Raw genomic sequence first — 24,684 nt, 5'->3', positions numbered from 1 at the left:
TACCAGGATAGTGAGGAATGAACAGTTTTCATTTGTTTTCTTTAAAGAGAAAAATAGACTGCTGCATATGAGTACAGCAAGCCTATAACATGCAGATGACATTAATCCCTTTCAAATTGCAGGACTGGCTGCAAAGAAATTGATTCCTATAAGTGATGTAGCTTGAGTTCATAACAGTTAGAATAAAAGATTAGGGTGGATAGTAAAATTAACAGATTAACCATACTTGTTTATGTTGAGAAGTATGTATTATATACAGCAAGGGAATAATAGGTAAGAGAAATAAATATGAAGAAGGTAAAGAGAGATTATTATTTGAATAACACTGCAAAATATACGTCTGGTTAATATGAAATTCAAATTACAGAACACAGCAATATAAAGGGAAAGATCTGTGAATTAAAATCATCCAGAAACAAACGGTTAAAATTTGATACGGACTGAAATGATGAATAAAGACTGAAATAAAAATGTAATATTAACACCCTAATTTGAAAATTTAAACCAAAACTTAATATTTTTTGTTTAGATTTAATGATGCTAAAAATAAACTTAATTGAATATTTTATTCTAAAAGAGTTTTGTCTGATATTAAAAAACTAATACAACAAATTAAAAATGAGTAAAAATTATAAAATATTTATTCATTCAAAACCTTCTTTGTTTGTTTCCATGAAGTATATTTAAAATCAATCTTATATTAATGTAAAAGCCATCTCACACAGCTAGTAACATAATAATCTCTGGACAAACTGTTACAGCTTATCAAAAATTAACATTATACATTCATATACTAAAACAATTACTTACTTCATGACTTAACATTTAGATTTCTGCCGCTAAAATTTCATTATAAACAGTAAGCATAACAAGAGAGTATGCGCACTCTGGAGATCTAATATAAGGAATGAAGATTTTATAGCTAAAAATCTGTTCTCATCTGATAGCAGTTTATCTGACAGTCTTTCTTTTTGTTCAAAATGATACATAAAACTTTATTGCATCACGTTATTAAAGGTTTTTACATAGAATTTTATCCTCATTGCTTTGAACTGTACCCCTGATCCAACGATCATCCAGCTGAATGAATTCATTACCTGGATTTTGGCCTTCTAGTTTATTTTCTAAGCCTTATAAATATTTACAAAACAGGCTTATACCTGATTACATTTATTTAATAATAGATATATTTTTTAACGTACAAAAAATGCCAACCATAACATGGATCAGACCAGGATGAAAAGTAGATATATTACTCACTTCACCACTAAGATCGGGAATAGCAGTGATAATACTACACATTTAATGTATTTTGTTTTTCCAATGCAATATTTAACTTACCAGTTATTATTAATAAATACTGTAATAAAAAACTGGTTTAAGAATCACAATGATTTGTATGATTTTTTCTAAGCATCAGAAACAATTTTTTATGTACTATATATTATTTTAAACTTCTACAATAAAATAAGATCAAAAAAATAATATATATGTATATATATATAAAACAACAAAAACATAAGTTATAATCTGAAAATTAGTTAAATTTACTATTTAAATGGTATCAGTAACGCTAAATTACCACAAAAAGCCAATCATTGAGCTAGTAACTGAGGTGGTCATTGCACAAAGCTAAGCCTCTTACTTCATGTATAACTTAATCTAATCCTAGAGCTCTTTTATCTCAATGCAAATGCCCAAATAGTAGCTTCTGGTGAAGTCAGCACCAGTCTTCTTTTAATTTTACTAGGTATCCTAAAATTTTATTGCTTCACAACAAAAAATCTCAATTATAGTTTAGTTTTTGCGATGGTTATGGAAAATGAGTACATCTAACCTATTCTGCATTTTTTATATATATATATATATATAATATAAGCTGTAAGCTTATATGTACAGTTTTTTTATAAAAGCTATTTATATATATGCAAATTAGCTTTAAAAAAAAACAATATAAATCATAATCTTCCATATTATTCCTAGTTGAACCTAGTACCAATTACAGCAATATCATGGAGACAAAAACATTCACGCTGAAGAATGTAAGTAAAACCAATACTGAAAAAATAGTTCTCACGAAATAATAAGCTCTAAATTTTAGCTGATTTCAAATGAAATTGCAATATTTTGCCATAAATGTTACTTTTTAAGTCTATTTATTTAAACAATATATAAACATTTTATTTTTAATATTTTATTACTGTTATTAAAGCTAGAAACTAATAAAAATATTAACATAACAAATTATCCAGAATTTTAAACACTATATTTGACAAAGAGCAATATTTTATTTACTGAAGCAGTCAACACTAGTCATGCCACTGATTCTAGTTGAAAAATTAAAACATTATTCTACATAATAAATTTCACTTAAAAATATTTTGATCACATTATAACAAGGCAAAAACAAATATTCATACTAAAAATAAAGATTATGCAATTCAAAATCATCATTAGTGATGATTTTGGAGAAAAATCTTATTTTCTTATAAAAAATTTAAAGACAGGTGACTGATGTACAAACATTTTACACAATACTACTCTGACTAAAATCCTGGAATTATTAATATCAGCAACATTACAATAAGTCATTCTAATATAACATCACACATTTCAGTTCATTTTGCATTAAAATAAAACAATACCTAATAATGTAACAAACATTAAATGAATTAATACATACACATACCTCAAAATTTTAACTTCGTAACAGTTTTAATTTTTAGCTGGTTTTTTTCAATAACTGTTACAAAAGTAGTTAGTAATATGAAAGTAACTTGTAAGTAATAATTATTTTCAAGTATCAAATTGAAATAGTTAAAGCATTAGTATTATTATAACATTGGCAATTTAGGAACAGTTTTTAAGGACTGAAAATCTTTAAAAAATTATGAAAACCTCAAAACCTGAAAGATATTTAGTAATCAGTATCTATTTTACAAATATTAAATATATTCACTGTAAATCATAAAAATTATTACTTATGGAAACTGACGAATTGGGATAATATTTACTAATTAAAAGTAAGTAATTTTTATACGTACTCAGGATGTTAATAAAATAGAGTAATACCTAGTAATGGAAATAAAAGTTTTCAATTGCAAATTTTTTTAATTTGTGCTTCATAACTTCCATCCTATAACTTAAATAGAATGTGATGTTATTTTAGAACCATCTAAAATCAATTTATTATTTTCTTAAGTAACTTCACACTGGTAAAATTATATTTTTAAATTTAAGACAAATTTTAATTCAGTAGTTGTTAACAAGTACAATAGTAGTAACTATTAAGTTATATTCAATTCAACACTTTTTACTTAGAATATTTTTCCTCTGATATAATTTCTTTCTTCTCTAAAGCTTTTCATCTGAAAAGTCTTGGATTCAAATTCTGGTACTCTTAGCAATTTTCATACACAATTCCACTCTAAATTCCCAAGCTCAAGATTGAAGCTTATGTAAAAAAAATATTTACCTAAAAAACAGCTTGCCAAAGTCCAGGAAAACATTTTTTGCTCTTTGAAATGTCTTTTCTTTTTAGAAAATACATGTTTTTTTAAAATTAATAAAACATTGCTTTATAGATTAATCACTAAATTACAATTTGGCAGTTGGTCTTGCCCAGATTAAGGTTTACCATTTCTGAGCACAGTAATTAATTTATCCTTAACCAAAATATTACAACTCAAATACAATTAATTACACCTTTAATGAGAATTGTATTCCAGTCTTACAGCACCAAAGTCTTAAAGCACCAGTGATGAAAGATATTCTAACCAACATAACTACTGTTATAATGAGACATATTAACTATAATTTGATAAAAAAAATCCTATTTGCTTATATCTGTGTCAAAATATCTCTTTTTTGGCATTTATGACGTAAATTAATAAATATGATATTGTTACATAAAAATAAAGCTAAATCTGAGGGCATGATATAAGCAGCAGTAGGAGTGTAGTGTCACAAATGGTTTTTACAATAGATAGTTACAATAGCTCTGCTGCTCAAAAAAATAATAAAAACTTAAAATATAACCACTGTTACACTACCATACATTGTTCATCATTCATATCAAAGCTGAAGCCTCACAAACATAGAAAACTTACTTCAATTTTATAAATACACAAAAAAAATTGATCTTTAATGGTAAGGGTTTGATGGCCCAATCAACAAATTTTACCTCTTTCATAAAATCAAATAGTTCATATATTATAATTATGTCAATGGTAGTGGCAGGCGGAGTGCTGCCGTTTGGGCTGGAGACAAAATATTATATGTCACCCAGAGGAAAAAGTGTCGGCAGTAGTCTGTCTTGAGAATGTTTATCATATAAGTGATTTTATAAAGAAAAAAAATGTAAAATTTATAAGTGAGACATTTTTAACCTGTTTGGAACACATGCAAGACAACTTAATCTCCAAAATTAGTGAAACTACACTGGGTAAAGAAGCAAGAATAATTACTGCAAAGGTGAAAGCTACGATAACAGCAAAAGTAAAAGGACAAATATTAGATGAGATCATAAACGAGCCAGTAAAAGATCATTATGAAATGATATATGATCATAATGAATGTGAAACTTTGAAAATCGAAAATGCAATATTAAAAGATCTCAGTATAGAACTGAAGGAAAAATTCCTTCTAAAGGAACTAAACATAAAGTCATATTAAAATTGCGGTAGATTCGGGCATAATAGCTGAAAATACAGAAATATTTCAGTATGTTTGAAATGTGCAGGTAATCATAAAACTATACAGTGGGATAATAAGAGTGATGTCAAATGTCATAATTGTGAATATATCGGTAATGTGGATAACCTACATCAAGAAAAAATGCCAACAGTGGCACACACTGTAACTCTACCACTTGAAGGCAATGAGGAGTGCACAGGGCAAAATTTATCAAGAACATCCTTAGCATACATGAGAAAATCTCAACATTATGATGTAGCAGCAATTGGATTTTGAAGACATATTAAAAAAGAACAAACACTACATGATACCAATGCTCTAAATTGCATCTTATGCAACAATGATAAACTAATATTATTTGTAAACTTACGAAACTTGAATGCAAATTTATCTTTATTGGAAATTTTCATAGAGGCTTAAAATAAAACTATATGTGATCGTGTGTGTGGGGGATATGGATTTTAGAATACTATCAATATTATAAATTGCCTGGCTATAAAATTTATTATAATAAGTCAAATAAATAGATCAGATGGTGTGGTGATTATGTTAATGAGGGGCTTACTGAATTCATTGAACAATAGTATAATTGGTAACTTAAGTATTTTAGGTTCCAACATTGAACTACAGGATAACAACTTTGTTACAATATCTGTATTATATAGATCCCATGAAATAACTAAATTAGATTTTGTGAATAGTCTAAATAAATACCTTAAAGACACTAAAAATATTAAAGATCACTGTATAATAGGTGATTTCAACATAGATTTATTAGATATGAATTTGATCAGTCAAGAATTCTAAAATAATTTTTTAGAAAAGCAATATATACCATGTTTTTTGGGTATTACAAAACCAAATGAAGATGGCTATGAAGAAATGTGCATTGACAGCATTTTCATTAAAAGAGTCTACTCACTAAACATTACAAAATCACAAATTCTTTCACTGATCATTACCCTTTGAAATAACCATTGATAAACTGAAAATAAAACAAGTTAAAGAAAAACAAGTCAATGTCAAAAATTATAATGAAGTCAAACGTGCAGCAAACCAAGCAATATGGACTGATATTTTATTGATTCAGGATCCTAATATGGCTATTGAAAGATTCACAGATACAGTACAGAATTGTCTTCAGCAAGGAACTAGTAATAATGTAACAAAAAATACACGCCTAGGAAAGTATGGATTACGAAAGGAATAATATCTTGAATGAAAAAGAATTGTTGTACACATTATGGAGAGGAGAAGAAAATTTACATTCAAAAATATATAATTTTATACCTGAAAGTAATAATCTATCAAACTATCAATTTGGTTCTAAGAAAAACATAAGTACTAATGAAGCTCTAAATTATATTTCAAACTTAATTTACAAGAATTTGGACACAAGTAAACCTTTTGCAGCATGTTTTCTGGATTTAGCAAAAACTTTTGACATGGTTGATCATAAGATCCTAATTGAAAAACTAGATAATTATGGAAATGCCCTGAGTTTCCTAAAAAGTTAACTAAGTAACAGGCTCCAGAGTCAAATTTAAAAACTGTAAAAGTGAATATAAGGTTGTAACAACAGGGGCATCTTGGGTACAATACTGGGACCACTTCTTTTTATTCTATAAGTTAGACCTCTCAATAAATATGCCCTTTGACTCAAATAATGTCATATACAGTAGTAATCTCAATGAATATGTGGGAAACAGCACAAATTAAAATGAACAGATATATGGAGATAGTTTCAAGGTGGTTGGCATTAAATAAATTCTCTTAATGTAGGTAAAACAGTTTTCATGACTTTTGGAAACTACTGTAATAGCATGCCTAAATTATTAACCAGTAAAATTAAAGAACCCATAAAACGAGTGAATTACTGCAAGCATCTAGGAATAACGTTTGACTGCAATATGAGATGGGAGAAACATATTCAACAAATTGTTAACAAAACAAAATACTTACTATTTGTTTTAGCCACATTATATAAAAATATGACAATGAAAACTTTAATGCTTTATTATGCATTGTTCCAGTTATATTACCTATGGAATATTAGCATGGGGCGGAGCACATGAAAATTAATGCAAGAATACTTTTATAATAAATGAAACCAGCTTACAGTTGAAAAGGTCTATAGGTTTGAATGTCTGAAAAACAAGTTCTCAATTTCAAATACTATAACAAGAAACAAAATTATCAATCTACTAATTAGCAAGAAAAGAGTTAGTGATAAAAACAGTTATATAACAGCAGTGAAACTCTATAACTGCCTGCCTAATAATTTCAAACAATTATCAAATACTACTACAACAAAAAAGAAATTAAAATTACAGATAAAATCTTTTCATTGAATTATTTTACATCAAGTGTTTATTTTATTTGTGATTCTTGAAATTTAATCGAACTTAATACTTCTTCAATTTAACTAGATGAACACAGGTCACTGTAAAAATGGAAACTTAACTTAAAATAAATGAATATAATAAAGAAAACACTAAAAAATAAAACTGTTTCACAGCATAAAGATTGATGATATATAAACAAAATACTACATGGTTATGAAAGAATTACGGATATTGTAGGCAACCTAACCAAGTAAAATAATAACAGATACTTCTCTATGGATTGGTTATATACATCGATATAATTGGATCACTATCCAGATTGTTCTATCAAATTTTATATATGTCGATCAGTTTGATGCTATCATGTTGTGGATCGGACTATACTGTCGAAATATTGACGTTTATCATTTCTATGGTTAGTGTTAAATTATCAAAGGATTATAAATATGTGATGATTATAAGATTATAACTGTTACACATAATTTAGTAATTAATAATTTGGCTGACGTATAACTTTTGTTTGTTTAAGAGTAATTTTATATGTATTCTGCGATTGTAATTTTGGATTAAGTTTTCAACCAGATCTGCGGACAGGCAATATTTATATTTGCCTCAGTAGGATTTACTTTGTCTTGTATGTTTTTACTCTGAATGAATGTATCGGGATATGTAAATTTCTTTCTGGTAATAAATAAATAAATTATAACAATAAATGGGTAAAACGACTCAATAAAGGATAAATTATTAAAGTAATGCCTATGAAAAAACAAACATATTACATATGTAGGTAAATTCCAAGCAAATCATACCCAATTTAACAATATATAAAATAATAGATTACAATAAAATTATTTTTTTAAATTTGGTTATCAATGGAAACCAAGTAATAAAAATATATATTACACAATTTATTCGAATTAATAGCAATTATGTAAAACAGTTTTTTTTAATCTTATCATGGAAGTACATAATTTTTTCATCTTTTTTATCTTCTAAATGTTTATTAAAAGCATAAGTAAGTTCTTTTCCTGTCAGAAGATATGAAAAAATAAAAACTACACTTTTCTATGATTTAATATTTAAATGTAAGTTAAAATAAACCTTTAAGTAGTAATAATAAAAAGGATATATAAAGGTGTAATATTAAATTGTATATTTTTTTACATGTCACTGATAAATTGATTGATTCTGTGAACATATAAATATTTTTATATAGGAAAAAATAACAAAAATTTTACAAACATAATTTTTTTTAAAAAATAAAATATAAAACTGTACAGAACAACATTTGTTACATAAATACAACAAAATTCTTATCAACATACATATTCTTATCATTATTTTTCACGATTTCTGTTACAAAACTTCCCAACCATGACTTTTAGCACATTCATAATCTTCATCCTCACTAAATGTTACAACCTTCTGTGAATGTAGCAGAAGCTCATTTGAAGAAGCTGAAACTCCCCAAACATCTTCACTAACTGAAACTATAACAACACATCATATATTAATAAGTACATTATTCTTACACAAAACACAAACTATTTTAATAAAATATTTTCATTAATTCAAAAAGAAAATGAAAACAAAACATGTTTTTTGATTTTCACAAAATCTATTTAAAAAATGACAACTGTTTCAATACACTGTACCTTCCTCAGATGTTACATCAGAATATTTTTTATAAAGAAATTAATATTCTGTAGTTACAATAGCTTCACTGCTCATATTGTATCCATATGTAATTATTTTTTAGGTAAAATAATAAAAACTTTGAAAAAAATAACTGCATCAAATAAAAAAACATTTTGCATTACACATTATTGTTACATTATACATTATAACACTTTTTATGTATTTCTGTATGTAACATGTGAGGACAGTACTGTGACCTGAAACATCTGTATTTTTAAAAATAAATTTTGTGAAAATTAAAACACATTTTGTTTTCATTTTCTTTTTGTTATGATGAATTTTCATCAAGTAAATTTTCATCTTCATCCATTGATTTTTTCATTAATTCTTTCAGAAGTACAGAAAAATTTTTGTATACTTATGTTTTTGAACCCAGGAAGATCTTGGATTCAAGTTTTGGTCAGGGTAACCATTTTTCAAACACCATTAAAATTTCACTCCTAGTTCATAAACAGGCTTTGATCTTATTTGGTGAATTAACCATAAAAACATCAGTTTCCAGATTTGTTTCTTCCTACAGAAAATAAGTAAATAACTAACTGAATGCATTTTGATTGCATTTTGCTTTTAATTAAAAAAAAACCTACTATGATACCAAATATTTGCTTCTCAGACAGATGCACGTTCTAAACAAAATTAATTATAAATAAAAAATGTATAACAAACAAGCCATAGATAGTGAAGAAACGACATAATGCAATTGTATTGGCCAAAACATAATATTTTGCCTCTTCCTCTCTAACATACGAGGTACGACAATAAAGTAATGAGAATGATGTGAAAAAAAAATGTTGCTTACCGTTTTAGTCATGTTTAGTGTTGTCTCCTTCAAAGTAGTTCTCCTCTGATTGCACACACTTATTCCAGCGCTTCTGCCATTGATGGTAACATTTCTGGAAATCATCTTCTGTAATATCCTCCATGACTCTCGTCACAGCTTTTTGGACATCTTGTGTTGTTTGAAAATGGTGACCCATGACCGCCATTTTGACTCTTGGAAATAGAAAAAAGTTGCACGGAGCGATATCTGGTAAATAAGGGGCTGTGGTAGTACTAAAATTTGTTTTGAGGTTAAAAATTGCTTTACTGACAGAACAGTATGGGATGGCGCATTATCGTGATGCAGAATCCAATTATCAGCAATGTTGGCACGGACACGAAGAACTCGTTTACGAAGTATTTCAAAACTTTCTTTGTAGAAATATTGGTTAACTGTTTGTCCAGGAGGCACCCACTCTTTATGAACAATTCCCTTGGTATCGAAGAAGCACACAAGCATGCATTTCGCTTTTGACTTTGACATGCGAGCTTTTTTTAGTCTGGGTGATCCCTTTGAGCACCATTGCGAACTTTGGCGTTTTGTCTCTGGATCGTATTGAAAAAACCAACCTTCATCACCAGTGACAACACGGCTCAACAAATCTGGATTGATTTCCGTTTGCTCTAACAGATCGGCTGCCACATTTTTCCATGTTTCTCGCTGTTGTTGTGTGAGATTTTGGGGACCGTTTCTCGATTGATGTTGAGTTCTTTTGGAATCATTTTCACGGATAATCTTCGATCAGATCGTACGATTTCACGCACCCTGGTCAAGTTGACATCTGTCCGTGAGGTTGATGGTCGTCCACTGCAGTCTACATCTTCAATATTCGTTCTGCCTTCACTAAAAATTTTATGCCACCGAAAAACTTGAGCTCTTGACATAACCTCCTCTCCAAAAGCCTTCTGAAGCTTACCATAAGTTGTAGTCACGTTTTCACCCAATTTAACGCAAAAAGAAATGGCATACCGTTGTGCAATACTTTGCGGTTTCATTTCTGTGACGAGAGACACAAACACGTGTTCACTTATTACAGCACAACTAACGACTGAGCAGTTGCATCAATGTGCCGCTTGGACTAGAAGTAGCTTATAGACCAAGGTCAAAGATGGTGTGCCTACACAAGCTGCAGGGTTGCCACATCTTGCAAAGAAAAATCAGTCTCATTACTTTATTGTTGCACCTCGTATATATGACCCAATCAACAGGACCTAACCTAGTAGTTAAGCCTTCAGAATTATTTCAGTTCTGGAATTAATAACCGATATAATAATGCTTCATAAATAACTATTGGTATAAGAATGTATTTTATTGAATTTTAGTAATTGATTCACAAATTATTGTTCTTCTAATGAGTTAGCTGTACTGATTTTGGTGTTTTCATTTTATCACAACATATGTATTAAAACTCTAAAAAAAGAGTAATAGCCTTTAAAAATAACCAGATCCATCTAATGTATTCATGTAGCTTCCTCTACTGGGGAGATGAACAAACATTCTTCTCCCCAATAGATGACAGGACAAAAATGACCTTCTACTATTAGTTTTACCCTCTTTATCACCAGATTAGGGTTGGGATCATTATAATTCCATACCTACTTACCAATTGAATAAACTACATGATAAGGTAGTCTCCTAACATAGCTGTTTCTACCACCACACCTAATATGTTAATGTTTAGATTTAATAAAATTAAAAAGTAATGATAATAATAATGTCAGACATATCTTTATGGAATGTTATTAGGGTTTAGTATAAAATTTGTTATTAAGCACAAGTTTACCTTAATCTTTCTTGGCCTAAGACTTGATCAAAATTGATTAAAAATGTATCTTATTTATTCATCTAGATAACAAACATTAAGCACTATCGTACATCAGTAAGTGCTTGTTTCTTACTGGCCAGGAATAAATTACTTTAATAATACAAAATTTTTGGCTAAGAAATAAAGAAACTGTTAAAAAAAGATTTTAATCATAAAAATTGATTTCCAACTTTGATAACACTGCCATGAAGGCTGAGCTCCATCACAGAATGGTAACGTCTCAGCCTTTAATCAAGAGCACCTTTTATCAACTTTGCATTTTTTTATACTACCAAATTTTCACACAATGTTGCCGATACTAGCTCTAAGTAGTGGTGAATAATCATCTAAACAATAAAAAAAATTTTACCAAACTCTAGTAGTCCTAATGATTCAGTTGTTTCTACAATGAATAAACCACATAAAATATTGAATATCAATGTACCCAATATCAAACGACACCTGTGTGTTGTTCAACTCTGTAAATGACACCTTCACTTTGTTCACTTTAGGTACTAAGGATATGTGAACATTATTACTATATAAAAAAAACAGCGCTTGACTTGAACGTCTTGCACCTAAGATGCATCACGTGTATGGAAGAATTAAAAATATAGGATTAAATTTCTTCTACTGTAGATTTTCCAGGTCTGGTTTAAATAAATAGGAGGTTGTGGACAGAGGGAAAGCCAGGGTGTTTGTACCAACTTTTCTTTATCTACAGCTTGTTACCTTAAAGCTGCCACTAACAAAAAATTGACAACCAAACTTCTCAACTCTTGTCTGTAATGTACCATAGTAGAGACTTGACTTTAAAAGTAGAAGCATGGAGACATCTAGCTCTCTGGCAACTACTGTTTAATAAATGGACTTTATGGGAAAGGAGGAACCCATACTTCCTTACAATCCAGATGTATCTGTCTACTGGTAAAATAAAAAATTTCTTAGGCTGTGAAAGAAACTAGGAGAATATTACAGATCTCAGGTGTAGCATTCAAGGGATCTTCTCAGGACTTTTACTGTTGGTTTTTGGTAATATAATTATCTAGACCAAGAAAGGAATAGTATTGCTGTTCTAGATCACAATGTGGAGACTAAAGCTATCCTATCGTACCGTACCTCTTTTCTAAAGCAGGATAGTCCTATCCCTTTTGCAACAACCCTGGACTAGTAACTAATATATTACAACACGTAACCTAATTTACAATACCTCATCCAATAATGTGTACTTATTTGTAATGAAAATATAGGTTACAATGCTTGCCTTTATCCTTAGAAAGGCCAGTCATTCCTACAACATACTATCGCTACAGATAGTGATTTTGAAGAATTGTGTGCTTTTTAGCTAGCATTCTACAATATGTAAACTTAATAAACAAAAATATAATATTACCTACATATATTTATGAAGCATAAAAAATTTTAATAAATCACCATTACAATTTACATGGGCTGTAAAGAAATAAACAATAATTATACAGAAGTACAACAAAAATTGGGCTATTTTATTAATAAAATTCCATCTCTACTTACAGCAATAGTAAACAATAGAAATAAATAAAAAGCACTATTAGTAAGATATAAAAGAGGCCAAAAGTTATTAAGTTAGATGACTACAGACAGTAATAATAAATATTATTATTTAATTTATGGTTTATAAACAGCTGTTTTAATGAGTTATAATTGTTCATCAGCTGTCAGATTTTCAACAGGTTATAGCAAATCATTTAATTTTCTATGAATTAATTCACTCTAAAATCAGAACAGCTTTTTCTTGGCACCATAGTCCAAGAAAAAAGCTAATCCTACTGATAACAAATTGATGTCAATATTAATTGCACCACAAGCATACATACACATACACACACCTCAAGTGTAAATAAATGATTCTAAATCATTCACGGAAATCATTTATCATCAATTGCCAAGAGATGCTATTTTCTATTATTATAAATCTTTAGTGATATAGGTTCGCTACCTATCGTAGAATGTTTTGAGCAACAAGTCTATTGAAGAGGCTTTACTTTAATCAGATGCTTTCAGTACTGCTCCATCTTTTCCAGGTTTCTTGAGTCAAGTGCTTTCCAGGCAAATCTGTCAGGTATTCTGAGCTGCATTTATTTTCACTAATAACTAAATCTAATTTTAAATTTTCTTTGCACAAAACAATCTACACAACATTGTGATATCTTGTGTATCAATGGTTGTTTCAAAACCTAAATCAGACTCACTTCAGGGACTACATTAAATTTGCTAGCATTTTACCTGTTAGACTAGACAATGAACCAGGTATTCGCAGCCAATAATCTCCAATATAATTATTTTGACTAATCCCATATCGTCGATAAAGTGAACCATCAGGTGTTACGGCCCATACAGCAACACCACTATAAAACAGAATTCATAAAATTACAAAATTAGAACAATCCCAGATGAGAATCAGAGTTAATATAGAATAATTGCTAGAAACTTTATTACCAGTTTTAAAGTATTCAAGATTGGTTACTTGCAATTCTCTATTTTTATTGTTCTGCTCAAAGGATTTAAGTTTGAAATATTCATTAAACCCTATATTTTCTTTTTTAGTCCAATGTCTTCAAGTAAAAACTACAATATACTTTATAAATAAATAATATTCAGTAATTTTAGTTAAATACTTCTGAGAAAAAGGAAGTATTATATATATGAGGTGTGATAAAAAAATTACTAAAATCTTTTAATTCTGTGTGGTTTCTGACCAAGTTAAAAGTGGGACAAAGTACAATGAAGTGATGAAGATGTTAGAGAAGGCTTTACGTAAGGATGTTATATATTAAGGGTTTACAAGTGGTTCAAATGGCTTTAAAAAGGCTGTGAAGATTACAGAATAAAGGAAATTGTGATCAATACTCAATGAGTACCTACTGTAGAAGTTGCTGAAGAGTGTGAATCTCTTATGATTTGTATGAAAAAATCTTGCCTATCATTTTGGGTATAAAATGAGTATCAGAAAATTTTTGTTGAATTTTCAACAAAAGCAACATTACAGAACAATCTTTGCAGTACCTGACATAACTGATGATATGTCAGTATACAGTTATGACATGTATGTAGGTCCAATCAAGCCAGTGGAATTTTTCTAAAAAACAAAGAGCAAACCATGTTTGATAAAATATTGAGATTCTTCTTTCAGCTTTTTTTTTTTTTTATTACAATAGCATTGTCTATTATGAATTCTTACTGCAAGGTTGTTTCATCAACGACAGTATTACTAAGCAGTTTTATGCAGTTTATAAGAGGCAATCTGAAGAAAACAACCACAAATGTGGGAAAACAAACTATTTGTCCAAAATAATAATGTAACATTTCTTTTGCACTACAATAACACTCCAGTTCATTTTTACTATTAATTTGAGATTATTTAGCCAAAAATAACACCATACTGATGCTGCAGGGTGAAAAAGTAACAGGGTTTCCAAACATGGTACTCTGCAACATTCTCTTGTTCCCACTGATTAAGAGACCATTAAAAGGATGATTTGCAAAGATAGCATAAAAAAAGAATCACCAAGTGAATGGAATGCTATAAAAAAAAGCTCTCCTCAAATGATCTGCACATTAAGATACATAAGTGTGTCATATCTCTCTACTCAGCAGGACTACTTTTGTAAGGGACAAAATCAGTATAGAAAAATAAGTAAATTCTTTTTGATGAGAATTGAAATTCTTATTTTTTCATCACATTTTGTACATAGTATACTAGAAAAAATAGGTTTGAAAAGAACTGTGTCATTATGTGATGAGGTTAATAAAAAATAGGGACTCCGAATAAAAACTAAATGCTTTAATTTGAAATAAATGATAGTACAAAAACTTTGATCAATTAGTATATTTTTAAAAATAAAGCGATATAAGACACTTCATAATTCTATGAAATGTATTCCAGCTACTACAAGGGTCATTCAAATGTAAACCGGAATTTGTTTACATAGCTTTATTGATATTAGGTAAAATTACAAATAAATTACCTAATTTTTCTATTTAGTTTTCTTCAACAGAAATATATTTTCTCCACAAGGTAGCTTCTGATCCTCTCATTAAAAAAACAAGGTAGTTGCCACAACTATTTTGAATCTTTCCCCTCCTAAAAATTCTGTCAGCAAGCCAAAAGTGTAGAAATCACTTGGTGACAAGTCTGGTCTGTATGATGGGTGTTCAAGAGGTGTCCAATAAACTTTAGCGAGGTTATCACCAGACTGAGCCGCTGTATGAAGCCATGTGTAGTCGTGGAGAAGGAGAATGTTACAAATTGGTTGCTAGCATAGTTTGTTGTGATAACCAGCCCTAATGCCATCCAACAACTGCAAGTAGTATGGCATGTTTACCATACATGCCATACTACTTGGCATAAGTAGTATGCCATCTTTGTTCACGCAGGAAATTATCAGCAGCAAACCTTTTGAGTTCCAAAACACAGTTTCCAGAACTTTTCCGCTGACAAGTATTTTTTGACATTGATCAGTGCCCCCTCCCCACTTTTCCACCACACCATCTTCTTGCTTTTTTAAAGTAACCCCATGTTTAGTTAAAGGTCACAATACAGTCCAAAAATACCTCTCCTTCTTCCTCAAAGTAATTCAGAAGCTGCTGACAGATGTCTTTCAGGACATTTCTGTAGGCTTCAGAAATGTCCCACCTTGCTGTATCCAAGAGTATCTGACAACATTGTATGCACACTCCCAACACTTATGCCCACCTCTAATGCAATTACGGTAGTCACCTTCCACAAAATCATGAACAGTCTGAATGTTACCATCATTAATGCTGGTCTGTGGACAATGTTTGTGACTTTTGTTCTCCATTGCATCACGGCCACTTCAAAATCTTTTGGCTCAATCAAACATTTGAGTTTTTGACAGGGTAGTCTATTTGAATTGTGCCTGGAGTCAATATTTCAGACGATATGACAGCTTCATTGGCAAGAAATTGCATTATAATTCATTGCGCAACTGATGATGGTACCTCCTGCACAGAAATGGGAACATGACCTATGGGCGTGGCTGGTTGGTTGCTCTCCTTCACACATATCCAACTAACTACCCACAGTACCCCATCACGTTCACTGCCCTTCCTCAGTCCACGTGGCAAAATTTGGGTTTATATTTAAATGACCCTCATATAAACTAACTGAATCATGCTTTACTCATGAAATGCTTTAGGACAACTGAATCTGCAAATAATTTTACTAGTTTCTATCTTTTTGTATTTATAGTAGGATTTACAAAATATACACTTTGACTGTCCTCATCAAATGACTTTGGAAAATCTATATCATGAACATAAGAATTATGGATCTTAGAAGGAGGATATACTTTGTAAATTTGATTGATTTTGGATGCCAGATTAATCAGTAGGAAAATTAAAAACATTGATTCTCTAATTATGTAATCAACCAGGAATAAAAAAATAACATGCATATAAGGTATTCTCTTTGATGTAACTCTGTAAAATACCGATACTCTTCAACTTAAATTTTTTTTAATTTATCCATAAAGCATCAATTTTTCATGAAGAAATATGCAACTACTAAAGCATTTTCACTTAATACCTTTGTAAGATTCAGTTGGCCTATTAATATAATAAAAGTATTAAAATATTTAAAAAAAAAAAAAAATTATATGTAATGAATTTTTATATATAACAAATTTTAGAATAATTTTTGGAATGACATTTTATGTACTTTAACACAATCTAAAATTGTTAATAAATATTACATTTCACTATCTCTCATATCAGTATTATGTAAATATAACAAGTCATTAAAAGTAACAGGGGAGAAAGTCAAGTAACAAAGAAAAATTTTTATTTTCCAACCAATCAGACATCTCATAACACTTTTTCTTCTTATAAATCACAACTTCATATCATGTATTTTAAAGTCAATTTAAAATGAGTGCTCCATTTTCCATTGCACTAAGGAGAATTAGAGTAAAGATATTATGTGAACCTGTTTCACAATATATTGATCAGCTAATGCACCATACTTTAAGGTACCAAATACATTAGTAGATATTATTTGTAGGTTAGATATTTATTCAAATTATAACATATTTGTGTTTAGTGTTAATTTTTAATTTATATCAACAATTATACAATATTTACATTGAACATTTTATAATTATTTACATTATATTAACACAAATTAGGTTAAGTTATTTTATGATTACATAGTTCATTTAAATATGTTTAATGTTTACTTGTTGAATAATTTAGAGAGATAACTTAGGAGAATATGTTCTTTAGTAATTGTCTTTGCTGAATAAGTAGGTATAGGATTCACACAATCATTACCATAATAAGAAATAAGTATACTTGATATCATGTCCAAACAGATATGTTTTCTCAGCTGAAAAGGAATAAAACCAGTGAAGAATATTCAGAGAATGCAGCAGTATGAGGAGAGTTACTTAAGTGGAAACAAGACTGACGAATGGATTGATGATAATTTTAAAAAAAGGTTGAATTTCTCTGTGATGAACAACAGAAAGGTAGGACGGACAACTTCCACTTCAAATAATAATATTAAAGCAATTGAACAATGATTCACAATAGCCAACAAATTACAAACTGATGAAGTGCAACCAAGTTAAATACATACCCATTGTTTGGCATTTTAATAATTCTTTAAACTTTTAAAACATCTGAATTTACTTGGTTCAAGCAACAGACCTACACAAAAAATTGTTTGAAAATTTCCAGAAACTTTTGAAATGTTATAAATATGAAGAACACTCATTTCTGAAGTGCACATTAACTGTTGATGAGACATGGGATCATTGGCTCAAATCTGGGAATAATAACAATGTTTAGTCTGTAAACATTCTTTTACTACTACAGCAAAAAATTGAAAACTCTACCTGTCTACAGGAAAGTTAATAACAATGATAATTTGCGAAGTGGAAGGTCCAATTTTTATTTACTTCACACCTTAAGGTGAAACTGTGAATAGTGGTAGCTACTGTGATCACTAGAGGCAAAAATCAATTCCAAGAAGAGATAAACTCTTAAGAAGTATGATTCTGCTCCACACTTTTATATGCATTGATCTTACATGGCCAACAAAACAATTCCTTGCCTTCAAGAAATAGAGATTTGAACTGCTGGACCACCCAAAAAAGGAGTTGTGCAAAATCCAGCGAAACGTTGCGACGTCAGTTTTGCAAGGAGAGGCTGCGAGATGGTAGTTGTGTAAGTTTGGCAGAACTCTGCGAACCAGTTCAGCAAGACATTACAACATCAGTTTAATGAGGAAAGTCTACGAGACATCAGTCAGCCAGAGCATTCTGCAGGGAAGACAGTGAAGGAGCGAATTTCCAGTGTGAATTAAGTTCGATACGATTAAGGTAACACCGCAAATAATTCCAGTAAAGAAGATATACATCAGTGAGTTACTGTAAAACTATAATTGAAAGAAATAATTACTAAATTTCATTCATAAACTGTTAGGGTAGTTTTATTTGTGAACTGCAAAGGTATGTGCAGTGAACTTTATACTTGTCTTATCTAATGTACTATTGTTTGTTGATTCTAATGGGTTGGAATTCTGATTTTCTATTCATATACCTGGAATAAATCCTGACGATTATTTTAAATTCGGTCTTGTATGTAATATCTGTTTATTACTACTACTGATATTTATGACTATTTGATGTGTAATATGACAACTGTTTACTGTTTTGTTTATGTTATGTTTTTATGTCATGTATTAATTGTTTGATTTGTTTGTTACTGACATGTAATATTATTATCGTTTACTATTATTATTACTATTACTATTATCCTGATTATTATTGTGGTTGTAATACTATGATTAATATTTGGTTGTTTACTATTTTTCATTAATTGTTTTATTATTACTATCACCACTGTCATTAATATTGATTTGTCTTGCTGTAATTATGTTTATAAGCCATTTAACTGTAATTATATAAACATTCTAAATTGTCAACCTCTCAATATTATGATCAAGCCACGAACATATGATAATATATAACATAAATATTTATCAAAATTAAAATTATGGTAATTGTCAGAAAGGAAGCACTTGTATTTAAAAAGTTATTACTTGTTTACTGGATGGGAAAACTGAGTTCCACCAAATTAAATCATGCTCTTTTTTATATTATTACTGAGTTTTAACTTACTTCAAGCAAACCTCTAAGAAAACAATACATTATACATAAAAATACTCTACTTTTCAAATGTTCTTTCAATATAAAATTTTTTTTGCATTACTCAACTTTTTCAGACATAATAATAGTTAAGAGATATTAAAAAACCTAATTTACAATATACTTAAGAACAGAGTTTTATCTGTTGTTACGTTTTATTTCATTTTTACTTTTTCTAATTGTCAATTTCAACATGGCAGCTATTTAAACAAAATTCTATATTGATTCTAGGTAAAGATAGTATTTTATTTTTACAATGAATTATGTATTTTAGCATTATGGAAGATATATAATTTTATAATATCAATAAATGATGAATGTAATAAAAATTGTGAAGGGAAGAAGAATTTTCAATAAAACTGCTGGCAAACTTGGCTTCTAGGTAGAGAAGCATATAATTACATAGTACTGCTAAAATAGAAGGAAAAGGAAAGCAGCTGTTCAGACAAGTAAGTGCTCTACATTTTACAGTTATCTAAGGTAATTAGTAACAAACAGAGGTTTCTATCCATTTTAATAAAAAATGTTCCTTCCTTCTCAATCCTTTTTTTAACAAAAATTGCATAAACACCATATCAGTATTATTATTGTGCAAAACAATGTCCTGCTTCTACAAAGAGCTGATTTAACAATTTTAAAGTGACTACCATAATGAAAAATTAAAATCAATTCTTAAACAAAACAAATAATCTATCTTATATATGAATGATTAAGTTTTTATATACCTTTTTAACAAAGTTACGGGACACTGAAATTGCACTACCACAAAATGAGGTGAAAATGGCATACTTTTAAACGGTAATTTATTTTAACTTGTACAGTTTTTTAAAAATAAATTAAAACTCTCATGCTTAACACAAAATGACACAATTTTTTAAAACTGTTTAAAGCTGTATTCTTTCTATCAACTGATTCATAACATATAACTCTTTAAAGATAACCTTTTCTTTTCATGATTATTATAATTTATTTAATATACATATATATGTGCATATTTAATATTATATGAAATATAAACCACCAAAAAACAGTAGTTACACTTACTAATAACTGATAAGTTAAGCTTACTATATTAATTTCTAATAACCAATTTTTACAGTATCCCCATCTTCAGTTGAAATTGAATTTTATAACTACACTAAACTATATTCTTTTACTAAATAAAAGTTTATTCTTAACTGATTACTGTTTTGAAATATTGAAAAATACAAAATTAATTTCCTTTGGAAAATATCACCGTTTTAAAGATTAAATCATTACAGTACTGACCACAATTTTCACATAGGTACATAATACAATTAAAAATTCCAAAACAGAAAATAATTTACAGTAAAATGGCAATTATTAAAAGAATACAGTTTAACGTTGTTATAGAATTCAATACCAACTGACAATTGATTTTCACAGGATACTGTGAAAATCAATTATTGGAGATTAATATGTTAAGTTTTATTTGAATTTTCAAAAAAATGATATATTTATATAAGCATACAAAGTATACAGAATGATCATAAATTATTTAGTACATTTTAGGGGTTAATAAAAAATGAACAAAGCAATGTAGCACACGTTGATTTTTTTCAAACATTAGTGTAGGCATCGGAGTTACTGATGACCTTGAATGAACACGCAGGTGTGATGGCTATGGGGGAGCATTACTTGAGCAATAGCCAACATGCATGAGAAAGCAATGTCCATACTGTAATTTCATGAAAGCGGATTGGTTATTACGGTTTGTACACATTCTTGTTTAGAGTACGGCCAGCCGTGATCCTCTAAATAAATTCTCTATTAAACATTGGTAACAGCAGTATAAGGATACATGAAGTGCAGTACAGATAAAAGGTACTAGCAAACTTCCCATATCTCAGAAAGTTGTGGATCAAGAGAAACTTTTCAGAGAAGCCCAGATATATTGACTCATTGTATGAGTTTAGAACTGTGAATACCACAATTGAAAATTGTAAAGGAATCACACAAATGTCTAAAACTACATGCATATAAATGAAGATGATGATAAACTACGCCATTACAATTTTGCCATGGGGTTCTTGATAAAGTGAACAAAAATAATGGTTCTTAGTAAAAGTAATCTTCTCCAACAAAGTTTCCTTCCATGTGTCTGGTCACATTAAGTCATAATTGTCAAAAATAATAGCCTGACAATTAACATTTGGTGTGTGTTGACTGCTTATGAAGTGATCAGACCATTCTTCTTCGCCAAGCCAATGTTTACTAGTGCTAGTTATCTAGGCATGTTACAGGAGTATGCAATAGCACAAATTGAACATCAGCAACCCAATGTTTACTTTCAACAAGATGGCGCACCACCACACTGGGGTTTACAATTTAAGTACAACCTATATGAACAATTTCCTCAACTTTGGATTGGCCATGATGATCCAATTCCCTGGTCACCTTGAACCCCTAATGTTGCGCCACTCAATTTCTTTTTTTGAGATTTGTCAGTGACAGAGTATACGCAATGACGGTTGACAACATTAATGAACTAAAAAAAAGAATCAAAAGTGTAATTAATTGAATAATTTCAGATATTCTTTGTAATGTATGGCATGAAAATGAATATCATCTAGACATTTTACGCACCGCAAAAGGTGCTCAAATGGAACTTGTTTGAAGTCAATAAGTGTTGCAAACAAAAACTGTTTGAAATGCCTTGTTCAAATAACAAACAAGAAAGTATATAATGTAACATTGCTTTTCATATTTTTTTATTAACACTTAGAATACACTGACTATTTTATAATCATTCTATTACGTTAACTGCCATAACGTTATGGTTGTAAGTGTAGGATGACACAAGATACAAGCACTCCTGAAAATATCAAAGCCATTTTCAAAAGATACAAGTGTTTCATGCAGGCAAAATAGACAAGGTGAGGAGTTAGGTGCTATTGCCTTTCTCATGGTGGTAAATATACTTTTATGTATAGGATGCCAAATCAATCCAAATGTAGGTGATATTCAGTTCTCACAATTGACACACTTTCTTTGTTCACTGTAGGGATTGACTGAATAATGAATAACCATTAATGAATATGTATTACAATCTTAAAATATACTGATATAAGAAATAGCATATTCATAATAAAATATAAACAAATTTAGATTTTTTTTTTCTTTTTAACTTTAGAACTCAAGACCAGAATTTATAATTTAAAAAATGTTACAAATGAATTTAAACTACCTGCTTTAAAGATAACTGCTTTAAAGTATGGTTATTACAAATAACATAGAAACAAAAACCAGGCCAAGAAAAAAGAAAAAATTACAGTAGTAGAATCCCAACAATAGAGAACACATTTAATATAAAAATAATAAAATGCAATCATAATATTAATTTAATCTAGTTACCTTATGCTAAGATGTGTAGCTTTTATACCATTAACTAGAACCCAACCAACACCTATTTGGAAATCAGGAAATATTGCTTCTCTTACATACACGTTATTCTTATTATCTAATGCCCATACCATAAAAGTATGTGGTCCAACAAACACCTAAGACAGAATAAAGTATTTACAAATTTCATTATACATATAGTAATAATAATTTTATAATAAATAAATTTAGCAAGGAAGATTAAGCTTAACTTTATCTAAAAGTAGTCGCCAGATTCACAATTTTGAACTTTTTCACACTCAATAGTAAACATTTCTCAAACAGTTGCCATCGTTTTGAGATTCAATAAAAAAAAGCTTTTCAGTTGACATCTGAAAGTGCCAGCATGGCACTATATAAAAATAATCCCTTTTGGCATGCCAGAAGGCGGAGGTAGATTTCACTGGTGCTAAGTAGGAGATAAAAAATATTTCCACCTTAAGGTTAAGAAAAACTTCAAATTTATTCAATATGACAATGGTTGCATGAGAAAATGTTTCACATGTTTAGCATACGATAAACCTCATCTTCTTACAATGTCAGCAACATTTTGATCATCCCTTGCCATAAGGGTTGGTCATATCAAAAATTGTTTCAGACAAAAGTTTTAGGTAATGTTTAGAGGACTAATGACCACTTTAAACTGATACAATACTGTGCCTATTAAGGGTATGATTTTTTTTTATTTTAAAAACCCCATTTTTTCCACTCCCTGGGCCAATGGTTGGTGATTGATATAAAAAAACTTTACTTACAAAAGTTTTAGGCACTTATCAAGAACAGTAGGAACTTTAAATGAATCTGATATTTTACTTAATAGGAAAGTTATAGTGATATTTTTTTCAAAAAAGCTCCCCATATCCACCCCCATGGTTCAATTTTGGCCATTAACGAACTCTACCGAGATTTTGGACAAGTTATTTTTAAGGAACAATTTGAAAGTGATTGGCGCAAAATTATTCACAATAAAGTGAAATATATATATAAACTTTTGAGCCGACGGTGGTTTTGGGGTCTGGGGGATGTGAAACGCGAAAATATGTCAAAATTTTTAAGAAGACAAATCATGGTACCCATTACAATAGGTAGCTTTCTTATGAAATCTAACTAATACTGCTAAAATAAACTTGAAATATTACAATAATAAAATCTATGTTTTGTAAAATCCATTCTACCAAAGAAAATAAACCAGGTCAACAGTTTTGGATCTTCTATTCTTCAAAGAATCTCTACTATTCAGCCTCTTATAATAACAAAAATGTTATTGTAATGCTGGAACCACTCATGAATTATATTAAGAAATTTAATTGAAATTAAATTAAATTTTTGGTGAACATACTTTATCAATAGGGTCATTTCAAACAAGGCAATTAGGCCTTATGTAACATTAAAGTATTATAATTAATACTAGTAATTGTATAGTATTAATGAATATTTCCCACTTTTTACTATTTTTATCATTAATTTTTTCTTATCTTGTAATAGCAGTACCAGTTTTAATAAGATTTCCGTAGGAAGTTAATCAACTATCACAATTTGAAGCATATTTTGTCATTAAACAACGTATTGGTAGGGTATTTAAATCGGCTAAAAGTTTTCAAATCATCCCTCTTGTGCATAATAAAAATTTCAATCAATTTACACTAATTACCTTTTCTGGAAACAACTTTAACACTTCTACAACAGAGGGTAGAGTCCACATCAATAATA

At 29.4% G+C, this 24,684-nt stretch overlaps 1 protein-coding gene across 3 annotated transcripts in view; it reads right to left on the bottom strand.

The window, feature by feature from the left end:
* Window positions 1-24,684, bottom strand: part of LOC142319470 (tectonin beta-propeller repeat-containing protein 2) — a 104,402-nt gene that overhangs the window by 2,452 nt on the left and 77,266 nt on the right. For 2 of the 3 annotated variants that reach the window (XM_075356786.1, XM_075356789.1), the window contains exons 20-22: window positions 22,948-23,093; window positions 13,628-13,749; window positions 8,227-8,530 (exon numbers count right to left, since the gene is read on the bottom strand). In XM_075356786.1, the coding sequence (XP_075212901.1) occupies window positions 8,397-8,530; window positions 13,628-13,749; window positions 22,948-23,093 (402 nt within the window). In that variant the 3' untranslated portion in view covers window positions 8,227-8,396. Of the gene's footprint in view, window positions 1-8,226; window positions 8,531-13,627; window positions 13,750-22,947; window positions 23,094-24,684 lie in introns of those variants that run through there. The other variant, XM_075356788.1, reaches the window with a different exon arrangement.

The sequence above is a fragment of the Lycorma delicatula genome, chromosome 2 (genome assembly GCF_047948215.1).
Source record: "Lycorma delicatula isolate Av1 chromosome 2, ASM4794821v1, whole genome shotgun sequence".
Lineage (NCBI taxonomy): Eukaryota > Metazoa > Arthropoda > Insecta > Hemiptera > Fulgoridae > Lycorma > Lycorma delicatula.
Note: the sequence above shows the minus strand (reverse complement) of the source record. Positions and strands in the feature narration are given on the sequence as shown.